General features: G+C 41.3%; 1 protein-coding gene across 6 annotated transcripts in view; it reads right to left on the minus strand.

The window, feature by feature from the left end:
* Positions 1 to 1,807, minus strand: part of LOC147903097 (uncharacterized) — an 80,499-nt gene extending 78,692 nt beyond the window's left edge. For all 6 annotated transcript variants that reach the window (XM_087373399.1, XM_087373398.1, XM_087373401.1 and 3 more), the window contains exons 1-2: positions 1,575 to 1,807; positions 3 to 168 (exon numbers count right to left, since the gene is read on the minus strand). In XM_087373399.1, the coding sequence (XP_087229525.1) occupies positions 3 to 168; positions 1,575 to 1,712 (304 nt within the window). In that variant the 5' untranslated portion in view covers positions 1,713 to 1,807. The remainder of the gene's footprint in view (positions 1 to 2; positions 169 to 1,574) is intronic.
* Between the last annotated feature and the right edge of the window lie 19,872 nt (positions 1,808 to 21,679).

Consider the following 21,679-nt stretch of genomic DNA (forward strand, 5'->3'; position numbering starts at 1 on the left):
ACCTATTTTTGTAAGCTGTCCAAAGGGATAATCTTCAAGGCGGTATTCTTTTTCTGGAAAAAGGTCTGGAGGTTCTTGCAGGCGCTTCTCCCAATGATCAGTAATCTGCCTTGTAGCATTGCGAAGGGGCAGAGGTGATCGATCCCCATGTCTGAAAAATACATGTACCTGACGACACAAAATATACAAAACAAAATCCTGTTGAAATACGGAAGATTAAGAGACAATCAAAATTTATATGATAATTGTAAAAGGCTAAAAAGGCTATATAATGCTTCATAGGGATTTATTTTTATTATCCCAACTAAATGTACATATATAAAGTCAACAAGAGGATCTATAATTTGCAAATGGCAAAACATCTGATATAAGGAGAAGTAAATAAGACAAAAAGCCCAAAAGTATAGCAACAAAAAGATCAGCCACTATTCAAGCGGGAGGAGCAGTAGAAGCCTGTTATGGGTGAAGATAGGTAAAAAGAGTGGAAACTGTCTCTGTCACTCAAGGATGACGAGGTACTCCTCCTAGTGGCAGAGGATGTGAGTTGTGGGATGGTTAGCATTGACCCTAGACCGGGCAGAGTCTCTTTTGATGCCAGAACGAGTTTTAGTAGAGACACATGGTGATCCTAGCCCAGTAAAAACAAGGGTGATGGTTGGTAACAATTGACCATAGGAAGGATAATCCTGGTTTGGATAAAGGTCTCTTAAACAATGAGAATGAAAGACCACTCATCAGATCCGCCCCCGCCCTGGATCCCTACAGCCTATGACTCAAACTGTAGGACCCCTCCCATGCCTATGCTGAGGAAGACAGGATAGAACATATTCCCCACGACCCTGTGCTCACACCACCTGTAGAGATGGGCCGTGAAAAGGACCCTGAGAGCTACTCCTGACCTGGAAACCAACGGGCCTCTGTGGCACCTCCAACCCCCACCTCTCGCCAAACCTTAAGGAAGGTTGCCTCAATCTCCTCAACTTCCACCTCATGTGTGCCACTACCCAAAGTTGCTCGCCTACTGATGCGGCAGAAGGCATTACGTACCCATTGATCTAGTGGTCCCGTGCTTAGCTAATATTTTGTCCCATGCTTCTCCAATCGCAAAACAAGAGTTTAAGGGGTGATCACTTTGGAGAGCCACTCAGCGATTCTTTTTAGCTTTGGGTCAACACCTTCCATTAATCTTCCGCCTTCGTTATTTTCGCCGTTGAGAGTCAACCGACCACTTGGCCTGTGGGAAGAGCATTCGCGTAGCTGACGATATAGAGCCCAGTCTCGGGCGTCTGCTCGCGATGCCAGAGGTAGTTCAACTCCAGGCTTTGGGTCGTCATAACTCTGGAATGATTTTACGACAATGGAGTGATCCACACGTCGCTACCAATGAGCTGGATCATTGTGGCATGAAGTGAAAGAGAGAGCTCAGCACTTGTTTACTCGTAATGCGGGCAAGGGCGAATTGATGAGCACCAACGATCATCACTTCTGGTTCGACATCGGTCGCGATTTTGCGTTCTACTCAACGTTACATTGCTCGCTCTGTAGAAGAAAAGCGATGCACGTGGGCTGAGTACCTGGGCGAGCTGCAAGGGAACGTCGTTGAGAATTGGGGGGGTGCAGGTGGACATGGCGAGGCTGCTCATGGGGTTGCGTGGTCGCCATGAGACAGGTTGGGCGTGGTGAATGGTGGTAATATGAGACTTGCAGGCCATTCTCTCTTGGAATTCAAAGAGTTGGTCCTCACCTTTTAACTAGTCCTCATGCTCTAGCATATTTGGGACACTCTCCCTTGGATCTCTCGCTTCCAAATCATGGACAAATGTGTTGCAATCATATGCTTCATGCCCATGCTTTGGTGAGTACTAGCATTAAAATCCATATTACGTAGCATACTTGGTATTGGAACTACAAACAAGGAGGGCTTTTCAAGACTAAAGTCATGTACCAATTCTCCTTAACTAGCCTTTGTTCCTCATTATGATCAAGCAAATCACCTTAGCTTAGTCCTAAGAGCCTTCATACGTGGGTCTATTCGTGCTTGTCTCCAAATGCAGAAGATACTTTTAGATACCCTTAAGTTGAAGGGCAGGCAAGCTCAAAATAAATGCCCTTGATAGATAAATAGATAGATATAGATAGATAGAGAGAGAGAGAGATACATACATAGACATTTATGTGTGTCTGCGTGTGTGCGTGCGTGTGTGTGTGTGTGCATATATGTACATATACGTATATGTATACAGACCCGCACATGTATGTATATGTATGTGTAAACTTCACAATACAAAAGAGAGGGATGAAAAGGCATCTTTGATGTGTTAACAAGATTGTATGAATGCTATCTATCAATAAGAGAGGAAATTGTCTTAGATGTCATAAGATACTTTAAAATCATGTTACCAAGCAAATGCCACAAGATGCTTATGAGGTTCTGTAATGTGCTTGTTACTAGTCTATTGCCAATTTTTGTGAATTGACTCCATTAATGAGGAATTAAATTATCCTGGATAGGAAAAGCAACCATCTCATCATCATCATTATCGTCATATCACATCCATTCCAACCATCCATCCATCCAATAAAAAAAGAAGCTTCTATTAATGCTTGAAAAACACCACACAAGTCAGGTGCCAAAAGGAGCTAAGGAAGGTAAGTACAAGAGGAACAACTGGCTATCAGAAAATAACCAGCCTGTTTCCTAGAGAACCCAGCACACTGCCTTGGGAATCTTCGGAACATGGGCTAACAACTAGGGTGGTGGTCTGTACATCCAACACATATCCCCATGGAAAGGGTATAGAAGACACCTATAGGCTGATCTCGGAGTATTGCACTCCCAAATGGTGCGCAAGGTAAAGATAATCCCCATCCAAATTGGCAACAAGGGTAGCGATAGAGTCATCTACTCACCTTCCATCAGCTGACAACATCGCGTGACCCATATGTTCCAGGCGATGATGCTAGATACCGTCTCTCAAACACTGTCCTCTGGTGATGGCGTCGATGGGCGTACATGGGAAGGCGGCGATGTGTCACTAATCTCTATCCAAAATACCTGTTGTGGCCATGGACCCTATACGTGAGCAAGACTAGGTCAATCGAGAAGGCATGCCCTCCCTCTGTGAGCCAGGTGACCCTTCCCAAAGTGAAGTCTTGTTGTATCCACTATGTGTGGGCCAGAATCCTAAAGACCGCCAACAAAATCCTATGAGATGTAGGACATCCCCATAGGCAACAGGGTACTATCTCCAAAATTCCCTCTGTGCAACAAAAGCATCTACCATCTAACGCATCTACTCTAGCCATGGGCCGATAATCCCCCATGGGCCAACAAGTATAAGAAATAGGAGATCTTCAATGGTCTCATGCTAGTCCAAAGATGAGGCCAAAATTGAGAGATGACCTCCCAAGGAACCTCCTACTCAACTCAGTAGCACTCCCTCAAGGGTGTCAAAGTACCTGCCTCTAGCTAAAGGCAATAGCCGATGCGAGTCGTGTACAAGAAAAAGAGCATCTCCTCTATCCTACTTGAGTTCCCTACTCTGATTGGCCAGAACCACTTCCCTAGGTCCCACTGAATATCACAGTGGGACCAGCCCTCCTAGAGCCATAGACACCAAACTGCTCCCTCCAGGGCTGATAGGACTATGTCCAAATCAATGTGCCATCCCTTGCCTAAGTGACCCATTACCCTAATCTACTACCACTCCAAACCATCCAGGGCTACCTCATCCATATCATCCCTACCCATCTCAAACTGCAACAACAGGCCTTGAGGCCCATGAAAGGAAACAAGGGTTTCCCGAAAAAAGCTAACACTGAGAGACCGCCCTTCCATGGGAATTGCCCAAACCAGTTGTGAGGGGTCCAAGGACTTCGTAGCCTTCCCACCAAGAGGTGAGGATCGATGTGTCAATCTCTGCTATCCTTGTACCTGCCCCCCTCAAATGAGAAAGGGTATGTCCTCTAGTCTCTACATCCCGGCTCCTAGCTCGAAAGATCTAGCTGGGCCACTGTCCCACTATTGTCATTCAATATGCGTTCGTGATCGGCTCCCTTTTCAATTCCTCCCTACATGAGAGGCTGGACCAGATGAGTCCCCCAATCAACCACTACTAGACCCTAAAGAAACTCCACTGCTAAAAAGATCCACCTGTCGGATTGCTACCACCACTATTCATCTATGCAAGGAATGTTCCATAGGAGCCCCCACTGAAGGAGGGGCTTCTAGAGCTCCTCACCTAGGGTGAGACCACGTACCACCAGCTTGCCCAAGAGGGCTCTACGCTGTATCTCCAAATCAATGATGCCCAAGCCTCCTCATGTCTCAACATGATCACAGTCTACCATGCCCATCAGGATCTAGTAATCCATGTGCCACTTGAAACATGCCCAAAGGACATTGTGCACCAATTGTCTCAGCTGCCCCATGCATCTTGGTGGAAACACCAGCAGGAGGCTATGTACCATGCTGTGGCAAGAAGAACCTGATTGACTACTAGTGCTCTAGGTAGAGCTCCAATACAAGAGCTTACATCGAATGCTCTCTAGAACTGGGGCAATCTACTGTTCTACTAAGATGTCCATGCCCACCTGGCAGCCAAGGTACCTCGTTGTCTGTCCTTTTGCGGAATCCAACCAAAGCCAAAAGCAACCCCCCAATCTTGGACCTCCTCAACCTCCTTTATTCCCATGAAGAAGCCAATATATTGTGGGCCCTAGAGGCCTCAAAGTACATAGCCAAGGCTCCTGTGACTGCCTCAAGGCTCGCAGTGGCTGAGCCCCCCCACATACAGAGCTGTGTCATTTGCAAACTTTGAATCTAGCAACTCCTCCTCCTGTCAAATTGGCAATCTCATCCCTAGAGACAAATTGCCTGAGAGCATGAAATATCCCAATGCCTCGTTACAAAAAGAGAGAGGAAGGGGGCAGCCTTGCCGGATTGAGTGAGAAAGAGAGAAGGCCTCACCTGTGTGCCCCCCAGTGGTCACCTGGCTAGAGCTCCCTGTGTATAGAGTTGAGACCCCTCTGATCCACCTCTCCAAGAAATCTAGTCTCCACAATGGTGCCCTCCAAAAAGGACCACTACACTCTATCATATATCTTCTTAAAATCCAAGAGAAGGATGGCAAAAGGCTATGACTCCTCCCCGGCCCACCAATCTACTATCTGCTGCCAAAAAGTAAAGATCTTGTCCAGGATATTGTGTTCTTGACCTGTTCTTAAATAAAACCAACTTGAGTGTCAGGAATGATGTCTGGCAGGTGGGGTCACAACTACAAGCATAGGACTTTGGCCAAGATCTTATAAGTGGTGTCTAGTAAGGTCATCAATCTACATTGCTTGATATTTGAACAATCTCCTCACTTCAAAACTAGGCATATCTAGCCTCGGCTTAAGGACTGTGGGAGGGAGCTTAGGTCAAAAATCTTGTGGGCGAAGCGGAGTGCATATGTGCTCCTAAAAGCAAAAAAAAAATATCGGTGTCAAGCCATTCTCCTGGGGGCACTTCTAAGGAGGGAGAGCTTTGAGGGCGTCCCACAGCTCCTCATCTATGAATAGGTCCCCCAGTCATCTCTTCAAGCTTTATGGGACAACCGCTTGAACCTGCACCCAAACTGTCTCTCCAGCTACTATCAGAGTCATCAATGGTTGCTCCTCTGATTGAATCAACTGCCAATAAAAAGCTGTGGTCAGCTCATGGATCTCATGAGGATCCATGTCATCTATCTCTACTCATCCCTCAGTTTTTGAAGGTGAGTCCCAATTGACTAGGGCCTACTAATGGTCTCGGAGAAAAGTATGGTCATCCTATCTCCCTATTGTACCCATTTGATCCTAGAGAAGTAGTAAGAGGACTAAGCCCAACAAGTCTTTGTGGCCTACAAGTCAAGCCGCACGTTCTCGTACCTATCACTGAGCTAGTGGAAACCTGGGTCTTGCTCTCTAAGCCTCTCCATGGATGCCAGATCTCACTACAATGCTCTTTCCCACTGCTAGAGAGCATGCCTCTGCCAAAGGGCCTAGGATTGCAACTCTTGGGCTAGTCCTTTGGATCATATCAGCCACCCATGATGTCCAACCCTCTCTGGGCCCTCCCTGTGGCTAGCTCCGATCTCGGCTTCTACTTGTTGAACCTCCGCCTTTTACAAGAGATCGTTTTGGAATGCAAACCCCCTTTTGGAGAAGTCCTTGGCAGGGCTGTCTAGGTGGAGTACAATCAGAGAGTGATCTAACATAGTGGTACCTGCTAAGATACTGTGGAGCCTCCCCCGTGTAGCATCTAGACCCCAACATAAAAACTTTTGAGGTGCTCCAAAAAGCCATCATGTCTCCCCATTCCCAAATTAAATGAAGGCTACGAAGAAGCCTATGTCTCTACCACTAACCGCAAAAATAAACTTCTCCCAAATGCTCATCTCCTCTGCCTGCATGTCAGCAGCAGCAGCAAAGAAGGCTCCATCCTGCTTGTCCCCCATGAGCTCTAGATTATTGAAGTTAACAATCCAAGAGCTAACATTTGGAAGACATTTGTATAGCTGTCTCTAAAAAATAAGGCGATGCTACCTCCAAGTGAGAGCATATGCGTGCAAGACCCCGATCCTAGACTCATCTGCTCGAAGGCCCATCCAAACTACCTGGCCTGCGATGAGCTTGCCCTGATTGTAGACCTCTGGGGCTACTTCTTGAGAGACTAAAATGCAAGCCCCACCACTTCTGTTTACCACTAGGGACTAAACCTCTGGGCCCCTCCTTGGGAGGAGGTGATGGTGATGTCCAATGTCTGTTGCTGAGAACATGTGCTCCTGAATCTGAAAAAATTCATTGCTCATCCAACCACTGGCCTCTGCAACTCTTGTCGAAGTATGAGATAATACGGCCGGCTACATGCATGGATGTGGAGCCCATGCACGTTCCAACTAACCACAATCCAACTCATGAGGAGGGGGTGGGAGAGAACAATGCTCGCCTGTGGTTGGGAGCCTACTCAATCTCTATGATTTCAAAGGGGGTTTATAGGGAGAGTAATCTATGTATGTGTGTGTGTGTACCAAGGTTGCCATCGGCGGCTCTATGCTGACCTTCCATGGCCATTACAACATCTAAGAGATATCTACCCCAAAAAGCTCAGCATACTGCTACATTGTCCAATAATATGGTTGCATGAGTACTACCTGGGATGGCATGCAAAGCACCCCAACTATCAAACTAGAGCCAATCCTCTCTAGAATAAAGTCTAGTTGAATCTGAGCAGAAGCCCCATTCTTGAGCCATAGATCCACCCCATACGGGCCCATCCAATCATCTATCATCTGATATAGCTGAGCATCCATCATGGCATCAAACATCATTAGCATCCACTTCTCCATACCTGTGGAGGCAAAATTATGAACCCAAAAAGGATGCATGTGGGGGCCAACCACATTCTACCTTACAAGGCAGAAGTATCAAGACTATCAACTCTAGAGGCATGGGATACATGTCCAAAATCTCAAGATAGTTCCATGGCCCGACACTATAGAAGTCCCTTAGCCGAGGGAGCCTAGCACACGAACTCAGAGGGGAAGACTGAGAGGATGAAATCACTTCCTCGTGCCCCCTAAAGAAGCTGACTCCTACAAAGGAGGGGAAGGGGGCTACTAAATCGAGAAAGAGGCAAGGAGAAAGGGTACATCCTTGCCCTTACATAGGGGCTAGAAGCTAGGGCTGGGTTCAAAAGTAGTATGAGAGGCGAGAGGAATGGGTGAACCTATTGCGGGTGATGGGTGGGGTGGGGGCGCTTGGAGAGTGGGAGGACGAGTGACTAAGGTGATGATAGCAGGGGGGCAGGGGTAGGGATGGGAGAGAGGAGAGACCGGAGGATGAGGGGGGGAGGATGGGAGGGGAGGAATCTGGAGGGTGAGGAGGATGTCTATTAGGCACTGACAAGGAGGAGGATCATTGCTGCATGAGTTCCTAGGAACTCTAGGCCTTCTTCTCCCTAGCGCTAGAAGAGCGGATGGAAGAAGACGTACCTGCCAAGCCCTCAACCACTTTTGTAACATGCTACTACTATGGGGAGACCTAGAGACCCCTGCTCCTTTTGGCTTGAAATAAAAGAAGGTCTCTACCTTTTCCCACTATGCATGATATTTCTCCTTACTTCTCCCAAAATAATTGAATTCCTTGACTTTTCTACAATTTTGCACATGGGAAGAGCACTACCATAAAGGGAAAATCCACATAAATTGAGGACAATGAAACATTGGATGAATATAATATAGAAAAGCAAAGGAAATTTAATGAAAGAAACCCCCACAACACTAACATCATCAAATGGGTCTTGGAGTTCCTTCCACAACATATGTGCGACGGGAAACGCTTGCAGAACTTGCAAATCCTTGAAAAACACAACAACGCTCTTCAAAAATATGCACAAATTCTCAAAACTCACAAATGGAAGAGAGAACAAGCACGCTGGGTACAATCTCCCCCCATAGGAGTGGTGCTCTCCTTCCACCTCCTATGTATTTATGTATATTTCCCCAAAAAGCTTCCAAGCAAAAAATCATACAAAAGCCTCCTATGCTTTCCTCCATGCACCCTTTTACAGAAAGCCCATCCACCTTCTAGAATAGCTAGCTTTTTCTAAAAATAAAGCTTTTTCTAACTTTAGTTTATACACTTAGCCAAGCCACTAATATTCCAAAATTCAAATATGTACATAAGCTTTTGTAATATCAAAAATTAGGCATAAGCCTTATTCATCCCCGCATCACTGGAGTTGCGCCTACGCACCCAAAATATGGTAGATTATGCTTGCGAGATGCCATCGCCCGATCAATTACTCTTCCCCTGGATTCACATGATCAATAGTAATGAAATATTTCAAGCATAAGATAAACTTGGAATTAATCACCACAATCAATCAACCTTTCAGTATTATAGCAACGCGAAATCATTAAATTACATATGAATGGTGCACACATGCGACACATACCATCTCATGGTACACCTGAGGCTACACATGAATAAAACCTTAAGTCGCTGAAAAGCTAAAGTTAACTGTTCACCCCAAGAGAAAGCACGAGTCTTACGCAGTAGTTTGGTCAATGGATGTGCCTTGTGTGCAAAATTTCTAACAAATCTGCAATAGAAACTACATAGACATAGAAAAGATCATAACTCATGGATATCTTTAGGCTGTGGCCAGTTTACTATCACTTCTACCTTCTTGGGATCTACTCGAATGCCTTTAGCTGAAACAATGTGTCCAAGATATTCAATTTCAGGCTGGAAAAAAGAACTTTTCTCTGGGTTGGCATACAGTTGGCTCCCACATAAGAGAGAGAAAACAAGATCTAAGTGTTTCTCATGTTCCTCTCGACTCTTGCTATAAATCATGATATTATCAAAGAAAACTACCACAAAGTCTTGATAGGGTAGGAAGATACGATTCATCATCCGACTAAATGTGACAGGTGCATTGGTCAATCCAAAAGGCATAACAAGAAATTCATACTGACCAGTTTGGGTTCTAAAAGCAGTCTTGAAAATATCGGGCTCAATCACTCTCACTTGATGATATCCTGACTTAAGATCGATCTTGCTAAAGATTGTGGATCCTTTCAACTTGTCGAGTAGATCATCAACTCTGGGGTCACAAAAACAGATGCCGATCACTCACAGACTTCTATACTTCTTTGAGTGCAAATGTGCCTAGGGGAACTCAAGAGCGAGAAGAAAATATGACAAGCCTCAAGGTGGTGAGAGACAAATATAATGATTACACTTCCGTCATTTTTCATCCTCTTAAAGTTTTGGATGAGATGCTTGAAGTGTGCATTGCATGTGATTATAGAGAGTTGACTTACAAAGCTCCTTTGTTTGTCTCTCAAGAAAGTCAAAGGTGGTAAAAAAGAACGAGTTGATCTCAAGGATGTGGAGGCCTCTAAAGTCCCTACCTGACAAGTATGCATCCATGGAAGCATAGAAACTTTTTTAAAAAGAATATTTTTTTGGAAAGAAAGACAAAGACCACAGCTTGGAGGAATGCAAACAGCTGAAACCTTGGCCTATCTTGCCCTACAATATTGCGCCAACATTAAGAGAGGGATATTCAGCCTGACTTTTACTGCCGTTAGTTGGAGTACATCTATCATTTGTTTCAAGGCATTTGGAACATCAATGCTGCCATAGCAAGACGTTTTTAGCTCGTTACTTGTCTGTAGTAGTATTGAATGTCCATTGCTATAGAGAGCTTAGCACAATAGAAGCACAAGAAGACGAGGATACACGCAAGTAGAAAGGTCAAGAGTGTGCATGAAGAGAGCCTTCAAGCAAGGAAGAAGGAGATACCAAGTGAAGGGTTTTCTTACAAAGCTACCGAGGCATCCAAAACATGCTGGTTGCAAAGCTCGAAATAGTAAGGAAGGAGAGGTGGCCATTGGGGTGAGTTGCATACCATGCATGCAAGATACCCCCAAAAAGGGTAAGTCTCCACTGCCTTTGCATCCCACACACATGGTCACCTTTAAGGCAAGTTTATCCACAAGTTACCACCATATTTTGAGTTGAGGACCACAGTTATTACTCCTCATGTGATAGAGTACCCAAAATTAAGAGCGTGTAAAGATTTAAATACCCCTAATAGTTATCAGTAAACCCAATTAGAATTGCTTGTATGCATAGACTAATCTATGAGAATTTACTGATATGTATACATTGCATGAGGGAAGTCATTAACAAAGAAATAAGTTCCTTAATATGTAAGAAGTAACTAGAAGAGCCAAATAGGTATAAGGGAAATCTAAACCCATAGCTAACTCAAGCCACGAAATTATGAATATATTACTACCAAGGTATCCTTAAAGAGTATATCAAGGATTAATTGCAATAATAGTGATCCCAAAAGCACACATTAAATATGTCATTAAATAATGTAGTCATCCATAATATAAGCAGAAGCAAACTGATACAAGAAATCCTCACACTAATCAACACGTAAATAAATAAAAGAATTACTTGTCTCAGGTAGTACTCCATTATGAGATGTGTGTGTGTGTGTGCACACACGCGTGTTTGTGCAGTATTAGTGTGTGCATTTGTGTAGTATTTGGATGTGAGTGTGTGTGTGTGTGTGTGTGTAAGATTTAGATTAAAGCCCCTCAAGAAGGTCCAAGACTATATGAACAACATTTTTACATCCAATGATATATGAAGAAGGTATTACTAGAGACAAAAATATGGTTGAATCCTAAAAAGAGAATATTTCTAGGATTATAAAAAAATTTCCCATGGCATAACCTTTGTACTACACTTCAACCAGCAATGTTGATACCTACCACCATCCAGCCAGCTTAAGTTAGGAATATAGCTTAAACCAAGAGGGAAGACAAGAGTCATAGCAGAGCTGGAGTTGTTATCGATGTCCAAAGAAAAGTTAAAGATTAATCCATGGAAATTTTTTTTGGGAAAATTCCTTAATCCATGCACACACAAATTACCTCCATACATGCACATAAAAACATGAATGGCCAATTATAGGATGCCAAGTCAAAGTGAGGAATGTAGATGCCAATAACCAATGTGAGCACCTTCAATGACATGTTTAAAGGGGAGGAAGTATTTCCATTTCCTTTGTTTTAAAGTCATTAAATTACTATACTCACCAGAACTTTTTTAAGGAAAAAGGGAAAATTTCTCTTTATTTTTAATTAATTAAGGGATAATAATTATAGAAAAGGGCACCCTTGAATATAAATAAAAATAATTGGTAAGGCATTATTCTTTTTCTTCCAAAAAAATTAGTAAAGGATTGGCTAGGCTTTTGGAAAAAACCTTTAGAGGCCATAATGTACTTTAGGCACAAAGAGGTTGAAAAAGAACCCAGTGGACAAAGGACTAAAGATCCTAAGGTCCACTTAGAATCATAAGGTCAAAAATAAAAAGTCATGGGGTCAAAAGATCCTAAAGTCTAATTTTAAAGATCCGAAGGTCCAATTAAAAGGTCCAATGGTATTCCAAAGGACTGATCGAGCCCCCACGTATAACATCATGTTATTCTTGTGGCTCAAGGCCATAGGACCACAATATGCTATTAAAGCCCCTTATCCTTTTCCTGTTGTAGATGACCTCAGTCCTCGGCCATGGTAGCAGAGACTCCCCAGAATCTAGACTCACCATAGGCCACAAGACCTGAGGGATCAAGGGATCCAAACTCCCATGCTCTATGTCTTGGATGGTGTAATGAGTAGTCTAATTCATAGTAAATGCAGAGCTTCCCAGTGCTACCCATCACACAATCTAATAGTGGCTCTCTAGGAGTCTAGGATACCCACCTGGGTGCTCGGCCAGTCCACTCAGCCTCCATTGTATCCAAGGGCCCATGGATTTCAGGACCATCAATGTGCTGCCCTGCGCAAGCTTTATTGATGGCATGCCTATGTGCATTGTATATTGCAATGGCACTTAGCAAATCATGTGAGTGCATGCGGTCAGTTCTAGTCCCTCATGTAGCTTAGAGATACATGCCTTAGCATTGTGCATGGAAGGCAAGTACATGCCTACATGTATAGTAGATTTTTAAAGGTATACTAATGCTTATACCTTTAAAGAGAATGTACGGAGCACTCAAAGCTAGAGGTCCCATATGAAGTAAGTTGACAGTAAATCTACTTCTCCTCCATGCCGTGAAATATTAAGGAGACTAGGCAGTGTTTATAGAGGTTTCAAACCTATAAATGAAGGGTTACCCAACGAAATGAAGGATGATGTATAAGGAACATCAATTCTAGAACCTAATTGTCAGGAAATGATGTGTGTGTGTGTGTGTGTTTAGATTAAAAAGTCCCATCAATAATTGAGCCATACAATTAATTCCATCAATTGGATAAAAAGTTTTTTTAAAAGGGAAACATATTTTTAAAAAAAGTTTAAGACATCTAAGTTGAAAAATGCAATAACCAAAGTTTGCAAAAATTTTCACCAAAATTAAGAATTTTCAATAATATTGAGTTTGACAAACATGATATTGAAAAAATATGTCAAATTCTCAGCCAGTCCACATTCCGAGGTTAGGGTCCACTTACCTGCCACCATCCAAACAAACTAGATGTCAGAATATCATAGTTACGATTGGGTAGATAGGTAATGCCTGTTTTCCTGGATTGTTATCGCTTGACCTATGAATATAGACAACCATATGGATTCTTAGAATATATATATATAAAGTTTAAGTCACAAGTGGACTAAGGAGTGAATGAATGCATGGGTTGAAAGGGATTAGTGAAGGTATGGGAGGATTAGTGTGCTTGGTGCATAGGTTAATTAAAAAGATAGTGCAAAGGAGAGATTTCATAGGGGTTACATAAAAGAATAATTCATAGTTGGGGAAGTATACATGTGTGTGTGTGTGTGTGTGTATGTGTGTGTGTGTGTGAGAGAGAGAGAGAGAGAGAGAGAGAGGAATAGTCACAAGAGAGAATATATTTGTGCATGAGAGAGGGAATCTGTAATAAGGACATGTACATGTATGTTTTTTCAAGTGTCATGTGAGGAAGACACTTAAGTGAGAGAGAGAACACATGGGTGTGATAAAGACATACAGAGAGAAATATTATATGTGCATTAAGAGAGCGAGAGAGAATGATATATAAATATACATACATATAAATAAATAAATAAAAAAATATATATATAGATATAGATAGAGAGAGAGAGAGACAGAGAGAGACAGAGAGAGACAGAGAGAGAGAGAGAGAGAGAGAGAGAGAGAGATGGGGGGGGATGTTTTGCACGAATGCTTTGCTTTTTTATTTAACATCACATGGCTACTCATCTAGCTAAATTATTGAATAAATTTAGCAACAAATAACCAAGCAAAGTAGTGCCTATGGTGGAAACTTGAAATTTTATTTCTTGGATTTAAATACATTTCAAGATCTTGAGACCCACCAGTAGAGCAGGTCTACAATCCATCGTAGATGGGTCATGGTACACAGATTGCATGGTCTCGAGTGTTGTTACAGCCTTATAGGACAGTATCTTAGTGCATGTGCCCATGATGTTGAAAAAATATAAATTCGAATTGTATTAGAATCCCAGCCTGATGGAGAAAAATTAACTTAAGTCTCTCGACCCCGTGTGAAAAATTAATGTGCTTTGATCTTGAAAAAATTAAGGCCAATCACTCCATCTAGATGGTCGGAGACGTCCCTATCTCCCTCTACTTGCATCCTCTGGTTTCTCCTCTTAATTGCTCTTCCACTCTTGATCACTGCCATGCCTTGCTAGTCACTCCCCTCACTATGATTCCCTCCTGATCTCTCTCTTCCTTGACCCTCTTGATCGCTCCCTCCCTCAATGATTCCCCTCTCTCCCTACCCTTCCTGATTGCTGCCTTCGATTACCATTGCTACATTCTTGATCACCCTGTGGTTCATTCCCTCCACCTATCCATAATCCCACTCGGTCATTGAATTCTTCTGACTCTAGATCATTTGAAAAAGGTCGTTCTAAGTTTGTTGAAAATCTTGATGCATACATGGCGATTCTCCCTCTCTAAGGATTTCTTTCTTTTGATTTTAGCTCTGCACGAACTACCCAGATTCTGAGAAAATCTTAGTCAATCTCTTGTAGACCACCTTCTCTCAAGATATTAGTGAAAAGCCCTCCAAGCATTTTTCTTTTCCAAGAAAGTGTGACTCATGGGCTTTTCAAGATCATTGAGGGTCCGGGGGAGGTACAATTTAGCCTATAATAAATTGTAATAATTCTCTATCTCAAGATTCCTTAGGGCACATACAACAATGAACAGCTATGGACCCTCACTATGATTCCCTCCTGATCTCTCTCTTCCTTGACCCTCTTGATCGCTCCCTCCCTTAATGATTCCCCTCTCTCCCTACCCTTCCTGATTGCTGCCTTCGATTACCATTGCTACATTCTTGATCACCCTGTGGTTCATTCCCTCCACCTATCCATAATCCCACTCGGTCATTGAATTCTTCTGACTCTAGATCATTTGAAAAAGGTCGTTCTAAGTTTGTTGAAAATCTTGATGCATACATGGCGATTCTCCCTCTCTAAGGATTTCTTTCTTTTGATTTTAGCTCTGCACAAACTACCCAGATTCTGAGAAAATCTTAGTCAATCTTTTGTAGACCACCTTCTCTCAAGATATTAGTGAAAAGCTCTCCAAGCATTTTTCTTTTCCAAGAAAGTGTGACTCATGGGCTTTTCAAGATCATTGAGGGTCCGGGGGAGGTACAATTTAGCCTATAATAAATTGTAATAATTCTCTATCTCAAGATTCCTTAGGGCACATACAACAATGAACAGCTATGGAGAGTGCTAGAGAGTGATGTTTGAGTTTGAAAATGAGCTTAAACCAAGAGGGAAGACAAGAGTCATAGCAGAGCTCGATGTCCAAAGAAAAGTTAAAGATTAATCCATGGAAATTTGTTTTGGGAAAATTCCTTAATCCATACACACACAAATTACCTCCATACATGCACATAAAAACATGAATGGCCAATTATAGGATGCCAAGTCAAAGTGAGGAATGTAGATGCCAATAACCAATGTGAGCACCTTCAATGACATGTTTAAAGGGGAGGAAGTATTTCCATTTCCTTTGTTTTAAAGTCATTAAATTACTATACTCACCAGAACTTTTTTAAGGAAAAAGGGAAAATTTCTCTTTATTTTTAATTAATTAAGGGATAATAATTATAGAAAAGGGCACCCTTGAATATAAATAAAAATAATTGGTAAGGCATTATTCTTTTTCTTCCAAAAAAATTAGTAAAGGATTGGCTAGGCTTTTGGAAAAAACCTTTAGAGGCCATAATGTACTTTAGGCACAAAGAGGTTGAAAAAGAACCCAGTGGACAAAGGACTAAAGATCCTAAGGTCCACTTAGAATCATAAGGTCAAAAATAAAAAGTCATGGGGTCAAAAGATCCTAAAGTCTAATTTTAAAGATCCGAAGGTCCAATTAAAAGGGCCAATGGTATTCCAAAGGACTGATCGAGCCCCCACGTATAACATCATGTTATTCTTATGGCTCAAGGCCATAGGACCACAATATGCTATTAAAGCCCCTTATCCTTTTCCTGTTGTAGATGACCTCAGTCCTCGGCCATGGTAGCAGAGACTCCCCAGAATCTAGACTCACCATAGGCCACAAGACCTGAGGGATCAAGGGATCCAAACTCCCATGCTCTATGTCTTGGATGGTGTAATGAGTAGTCTAATTCATAGTAAATGCAGAGCTTCCCAGTGCTACCCATCACACAATCTAATAGTGGCTCTCTAGGAGTCTAGGATACCCACCTGGGTGCTCGGCCAGTCCACTCAGCCTCCATTGTATCCAAGGGCCCATGGATTTCAGGACCATCAATGTGCTACCCTGCGCAAGCTTTATTGATGGCATGCCTATGTGCATTGTATATTGCAATGGCACTTAGCAAATCATGTGAGTGCATGCGGTCAGTTCTAGTCCCTCATGTAGCTTAGAGATACATGCCTTAGCATTGTGCATGGAAGGCAAGTACATGCCTACATGTATAGTAGATTTTTAAAGGTATACTAATGCTTATACCTTTAAAGAGAATGTACGGAGCACTCAAAGCTAGAGGTCCCATATGAAGTAAGTTGACAGTAAATCTACTTCTCCTCCATGCCGTGAAATATTAAGGAGACTAGGTAGTGTTTATAGAGGTTTCAAACCTATAAATGAAGGGTTACCCAACGAAATGAAGGATGATGTATAAGGAACATCAATTCTAGAACCTAATTGTCAGGAAATGATGTGTGTGTGTGTGTGTGTTTAGATTAAAAAGTCCCATCAATAATTGAGCCATACAATTAATTCCATCAATTGGATAAAAAGTTTTTTTAAAAGGGAAACATATTTTTAAAAAAAGTTTAAGACATCTAAGTTGAAAAATGCAATAACCAAAGTTTGCAAAAATTTTCACCAAAATTAAGAATTTTCAATAATATTGAGTTTGACAAACATGATATTGAAAAAATATGTCAAATTCTCAGCCAGTCCACATTCCGAGGTTAGGGTCCACTTACCTGCCACCATCCAAACAAACTAGATGTCAGAATATCATAGTTACGATTGGGTAGATAGGTAATGCCTATTTTCCTGGATTGTTATCGCTTGACCTATGAATATAGACAACCATATGGATTCTTAGAATATATATATATATAAAGTTTAAGTCACAAGTGGACTAAGGAGTGAATGAATGCATGGGTTGAAAGGGATTAGTGAAGGTATGGGAGGATTAGTGTGCTTGGTGCATAGGTTAATTAAAAAGATAGTGCAAAGGAGAGATTTCATAGGGGTTACATAAAAGAATAATTCATAGTTGGGGAAGTATACATGTGTGTGTGTGTGTGTATGTGTGTGTGTGTGTGTCTGTGAGAGAGAGAGAGAGAGAGAGAGGAATAGTCACAAGAGAGAATATATTTGTGCATGAGAGAGGGAATCTGTAATAAGGACATGTACATGTATGTTTTTTCAAGTGTCATGTGAGGAAGACACTTAAGTGAGAGAGAGAACACATGGGTGTGATAAAGACATAAAGAGAGAAATATTATATGTGCATTAAGAGAGCGAGAGAGAATGATATATAAATATACATACATATAAATAAATAAATAAAAATATATATATATAGATATAGATAGAGAGAGAGAGAGACAGAGAGAGAGCGAGAGAGAGAGAGAGAGAGAGAGAGAGAGAGAGAGATGGGGGGGGATGTTTTGCACGAATGCTTTGCTTTTTTATTTAACATCACATGGCTACTCATCTAGCTAAATTATTGAATAAATTTAGCAACAAATAACCAAGCAAAGTAGTGCCTATGGTGGAAACTTGAAATTTTATTTCTTGGATTTAAATACATTTCAAGATCTTGAGACCCACCAGTAGAGCAGGTCTACAATCCATCGTAGATGGGTCATGGTACACAGATTGCATGGTCTCGAGTGTTGTTACAGCCTTGTAGGACAGTATCTTAGTGCATGTGCCCATGATGTTGAAAAAATATAAATTCGAATTGTATTAGAATCCCAGCCTGATGGAGAAAAATTAACTTAAGTCTCTCGACCCCGTGTGAAAAATTAATGTGCTTTGATCTTGAAAAAATTAAGGCCAATCACTCCATCTAGATGGTCGGAGACGTCCCTATCTCCCTCTACTTGCATCCTCTGGTTTCTCCTCTTAATTGCTCTTCCACTCTTGATCACTGCCATGCCTTGCTAGTCACTCCCCTCACTATGATTCCCTCCTGATCTCTCTCTTCCTTGACCCTCTTGATCGCTCCCTCCCTCAATGATTCCCCTCTCTCCCTACCCTTCCTGATTGCTGCCTTCGATTACCATTGCTACATTCTTGATCACCCTGTGGTTCATTCCCTCCACCTATCCATAATCCCACTCGGTCATTGAATTCTTCTGACTCTAGATCATTTGAAAAAGGTCGTTCTAAGTTTGTTGAAAATCTTGATGCATACATGGCGATTCTCCCTCTCTAAGGATTTCTTTCTTTTGATTTTAGCTCTGCACGAACTACCCAGATTCTGAGAAAATCTTAGTCAATCTTTTGTAGACCACCTTCTCTCAAGATATTAGTGAAAAGCCCTCCAAGCATTTTTCTTTTCCAAGAAAGTGTGACTCATGGGCTTTTCAAGATCATTGAGGGTCCGGGGGAGGTACAATTTAGCCTATAATAAATTGTAATAATTCTCTATCTCAAGATTCCTTAGGGCACATACAACAATGAACAGCTATGGAGAGTGCTAGAGAGTGATGTTTGAGTTTGAAAATGACGAGCAGCGATGATGGATAGGCGTGATGGTGACCCTCAGGCATGTGCATGAGATCTTTATCAAAAGAAGCGGCGCAAATCCAACTTTCCAAAAAATCCATTATCTGACCTTGGACCTTGATGGAGCATACCAAAGCTCCAATACATCTGTAATTAAAATTGAAATTCCAAGTCCAAAAATTTATGAGCCACTAAAATCATGATCCAAAATAACAAAGGAAAATATAAACAAAGGGGTCAAGGGAGAGAGAAAAGAAAGTAATGTTGTAGGGGGTCCAATCTGCCCCTTCTAGATGGTGGCTCTCTTCCCCATTTGGAGTATTTATAATTGCATATTCCAAAGGCCAAGAGCCAATAATAATGCATCCAAAAGCATCCTTTTTCCCAAAGTAAGGGATTACTTTACAAAGCCACTTTGGGCTCACTTTATCTACATCCCTTACTTTTTACAAAGCCACTTTGGGCTTGCTTTATCCAAAAAAGGTTTATGACTTCTATCACTAATATTGTCCAAGGTTTTACAATATTAATGAAACAAAAAATTAGCCCATAGCCATATGCTATGTACATTGTGACACCTTGCTCAGTATTGTTATCTCGCTCCAATTACATTAGTCATTGACAATCAGTTGAACGGATGGCCAAATCAATGGATCCCAATATAATTGCACTCAAAGTACAATAATCAAACAACCAGAAACATCAGTATTGACATGGAATAACCTAGAATACTGACCATCTAGCATCATAAAGTATAAGTTATTTAGGCGTCCCCAACAAAACCACACAAAGCATCCACTAGGACTCCTGCTGTGTCTGGTGTGCTCTAATGGAATACTTTGCATTAGTCACATGACTAAAAATAAAATAATATCCATAGCAAGAAATATTCAAAAAAAATAATTTTGTAATAGTTGGCCAAGCAATAGGCAATGGACATCTCCATCCTCCAATAATTAGGTTAAAGTCTTTGCCTACAAAGCTACCATTGCATAGAATATGATACTTATGTGAGGAACTTTAAGATTTGGTATCTTGGCTTCCTTACCTCAAAGGATTCTCTTTTATTTTGCCAGATTTTTGGGAGTAATTTGAACAAAGTCAAAGAGCTTGTTCACGTGGGACAAGTGGTTTGCAAACCACCTATCCTTGTCAAGGTTGACATGAAACTGGTTCTTTCTTAAGCCCCTACTCCAAAGGAGGGGCTCAAGGAAAAATCAAGTTTTCCCTCCAAAACCTACATGTGTGAACTCAAATTGGAACATTGTACTCACCTGATTTGCAATCACCCCTTTTTGCATGAACAAGCTCTAAAAATCCCTTTATTTGCTAACTTTCTAACAAAGGAACTTCCCTACTTTTTGTAGCTTGTATTCACCATTCAAAACAGAGAACATACACAACTTAAGAAATCAACATAAAATGCAACCTAGCAAGGTTCTTCTCTAGCCAAATGTTTGAAAGTGATTACCTATTCAATAAAAGGTTAAATATAACTAAAGGAATCATGGTAATAAAAACTAAATAGGTTTAAGAAGAGGAATCTCTCATCCATCACTTTAAGTTACCATGCCAACAAAAAACAAGTGGTGTTATCAAGGATGATCAGATTAACAAAAAAGAAGTCTAGTGTTGTCTAACATGATAAGATTAGCAAAAAAAAAAAGACAAAAATCACCATTTTGTCATGATGTCTACACTATCCACCATAATTCTTTTAGAAAATGAAAAATGGCATACCACAAACAAATAATCATTTGTCCTCCAATTAGTCAAAACATGCTAGACATGTATTGTTTGAGACCTAGAGAACCCTGGATACATGCTAGATTATTATTTATTCTCCAATAAGTCAAATTATCATTTGTCCTCCAATCAAAGGACAAATTATCATTTGTCCTCCAATTAGTCAAAACATGCTAAACATGTATTGTTCGAGACCTAGAGAACCTTGGATACATGCAAGATTGTGTCATTGAACATATAAACTATAAAATTGGGAGAGGGTTAGAGTGGCATAGGAAAAATGCTCTTTAGTACATTGTATTAAAATATTTAGTTTCCATACAGATAGCTAAATTTGAATTCAATTAGAACTAAAGTGAACTTCAACTTGCAATGGATTCATTAGAACCTCAAAAGGTATGATGAACTTGATATCCAATATGCAATGAAAATGTTAAGACAAGTTGAGATGCTAGCTTGCAAGCAAATGAAAATATTAGAATACGGAGAGAAGTACATACTAGTAGGCATATCACCTCTTACATATACAAAGCTATAAGATTATGTTGAATGGTTTAGTTCCCTCACTCGTGGATAACTTTAAAAAGGTGTGTGGTCTTAACTCAACCTAAGGCTATGCTCAGTGAAGATGCTCTCTTGCAATTCTAAGTATGTGTGCTCGGGTGATTGAACAAAAGAGAACATTAACACTTGAAGTTCAGGGTAGTTGTCCATAGGAGAACCATATGGTGATAGGAGAATACCGAGTTACACACACTTAAAGAGAATACTTAGTGTAATTCACAATAAGAAAGAAGTATATAGACAAATGGAACCAACTTGTATTGATCTGTTTACAACACACTGTCTCAGCTTGCAATGAACAAGTAGCTTCCTAGCCTAGCAAGCTCATGTGAGAGAAAGAGAACTCAACACACTACTCTCTTGTCCTCTTCTCTACTCCTTGTTACAACCGTGTCACACCTAACTATGCAAAGCTGCCTTCTATGTGTAGTAGCACTTGGCACATCATGTTGCTACTACTAATTTGTGGAACTGTCGCAATCTCCTACACCTTTGATGCAAAACAGTCCTCGGTCTAGGACTCCACCACTCCTGAGCTCC

The sequence above is a fragment of the Dipteris shenzhenensis genome, chromosome 4, assembly GCF_047967505.1.
Source record: "Dipteris shenzhenensis isolate YYH24624 ecotype China chromosome 4, Dip_SZ_1.0, whole genome shotgun sequence".
Lineage (NCBI taxonomy): Eukaryota > Viridiplantae > Streptophyta > Polypodiopsida > Gleicheniales > Dipteridaceae > Dipteris > Dipteris shenzhenensis.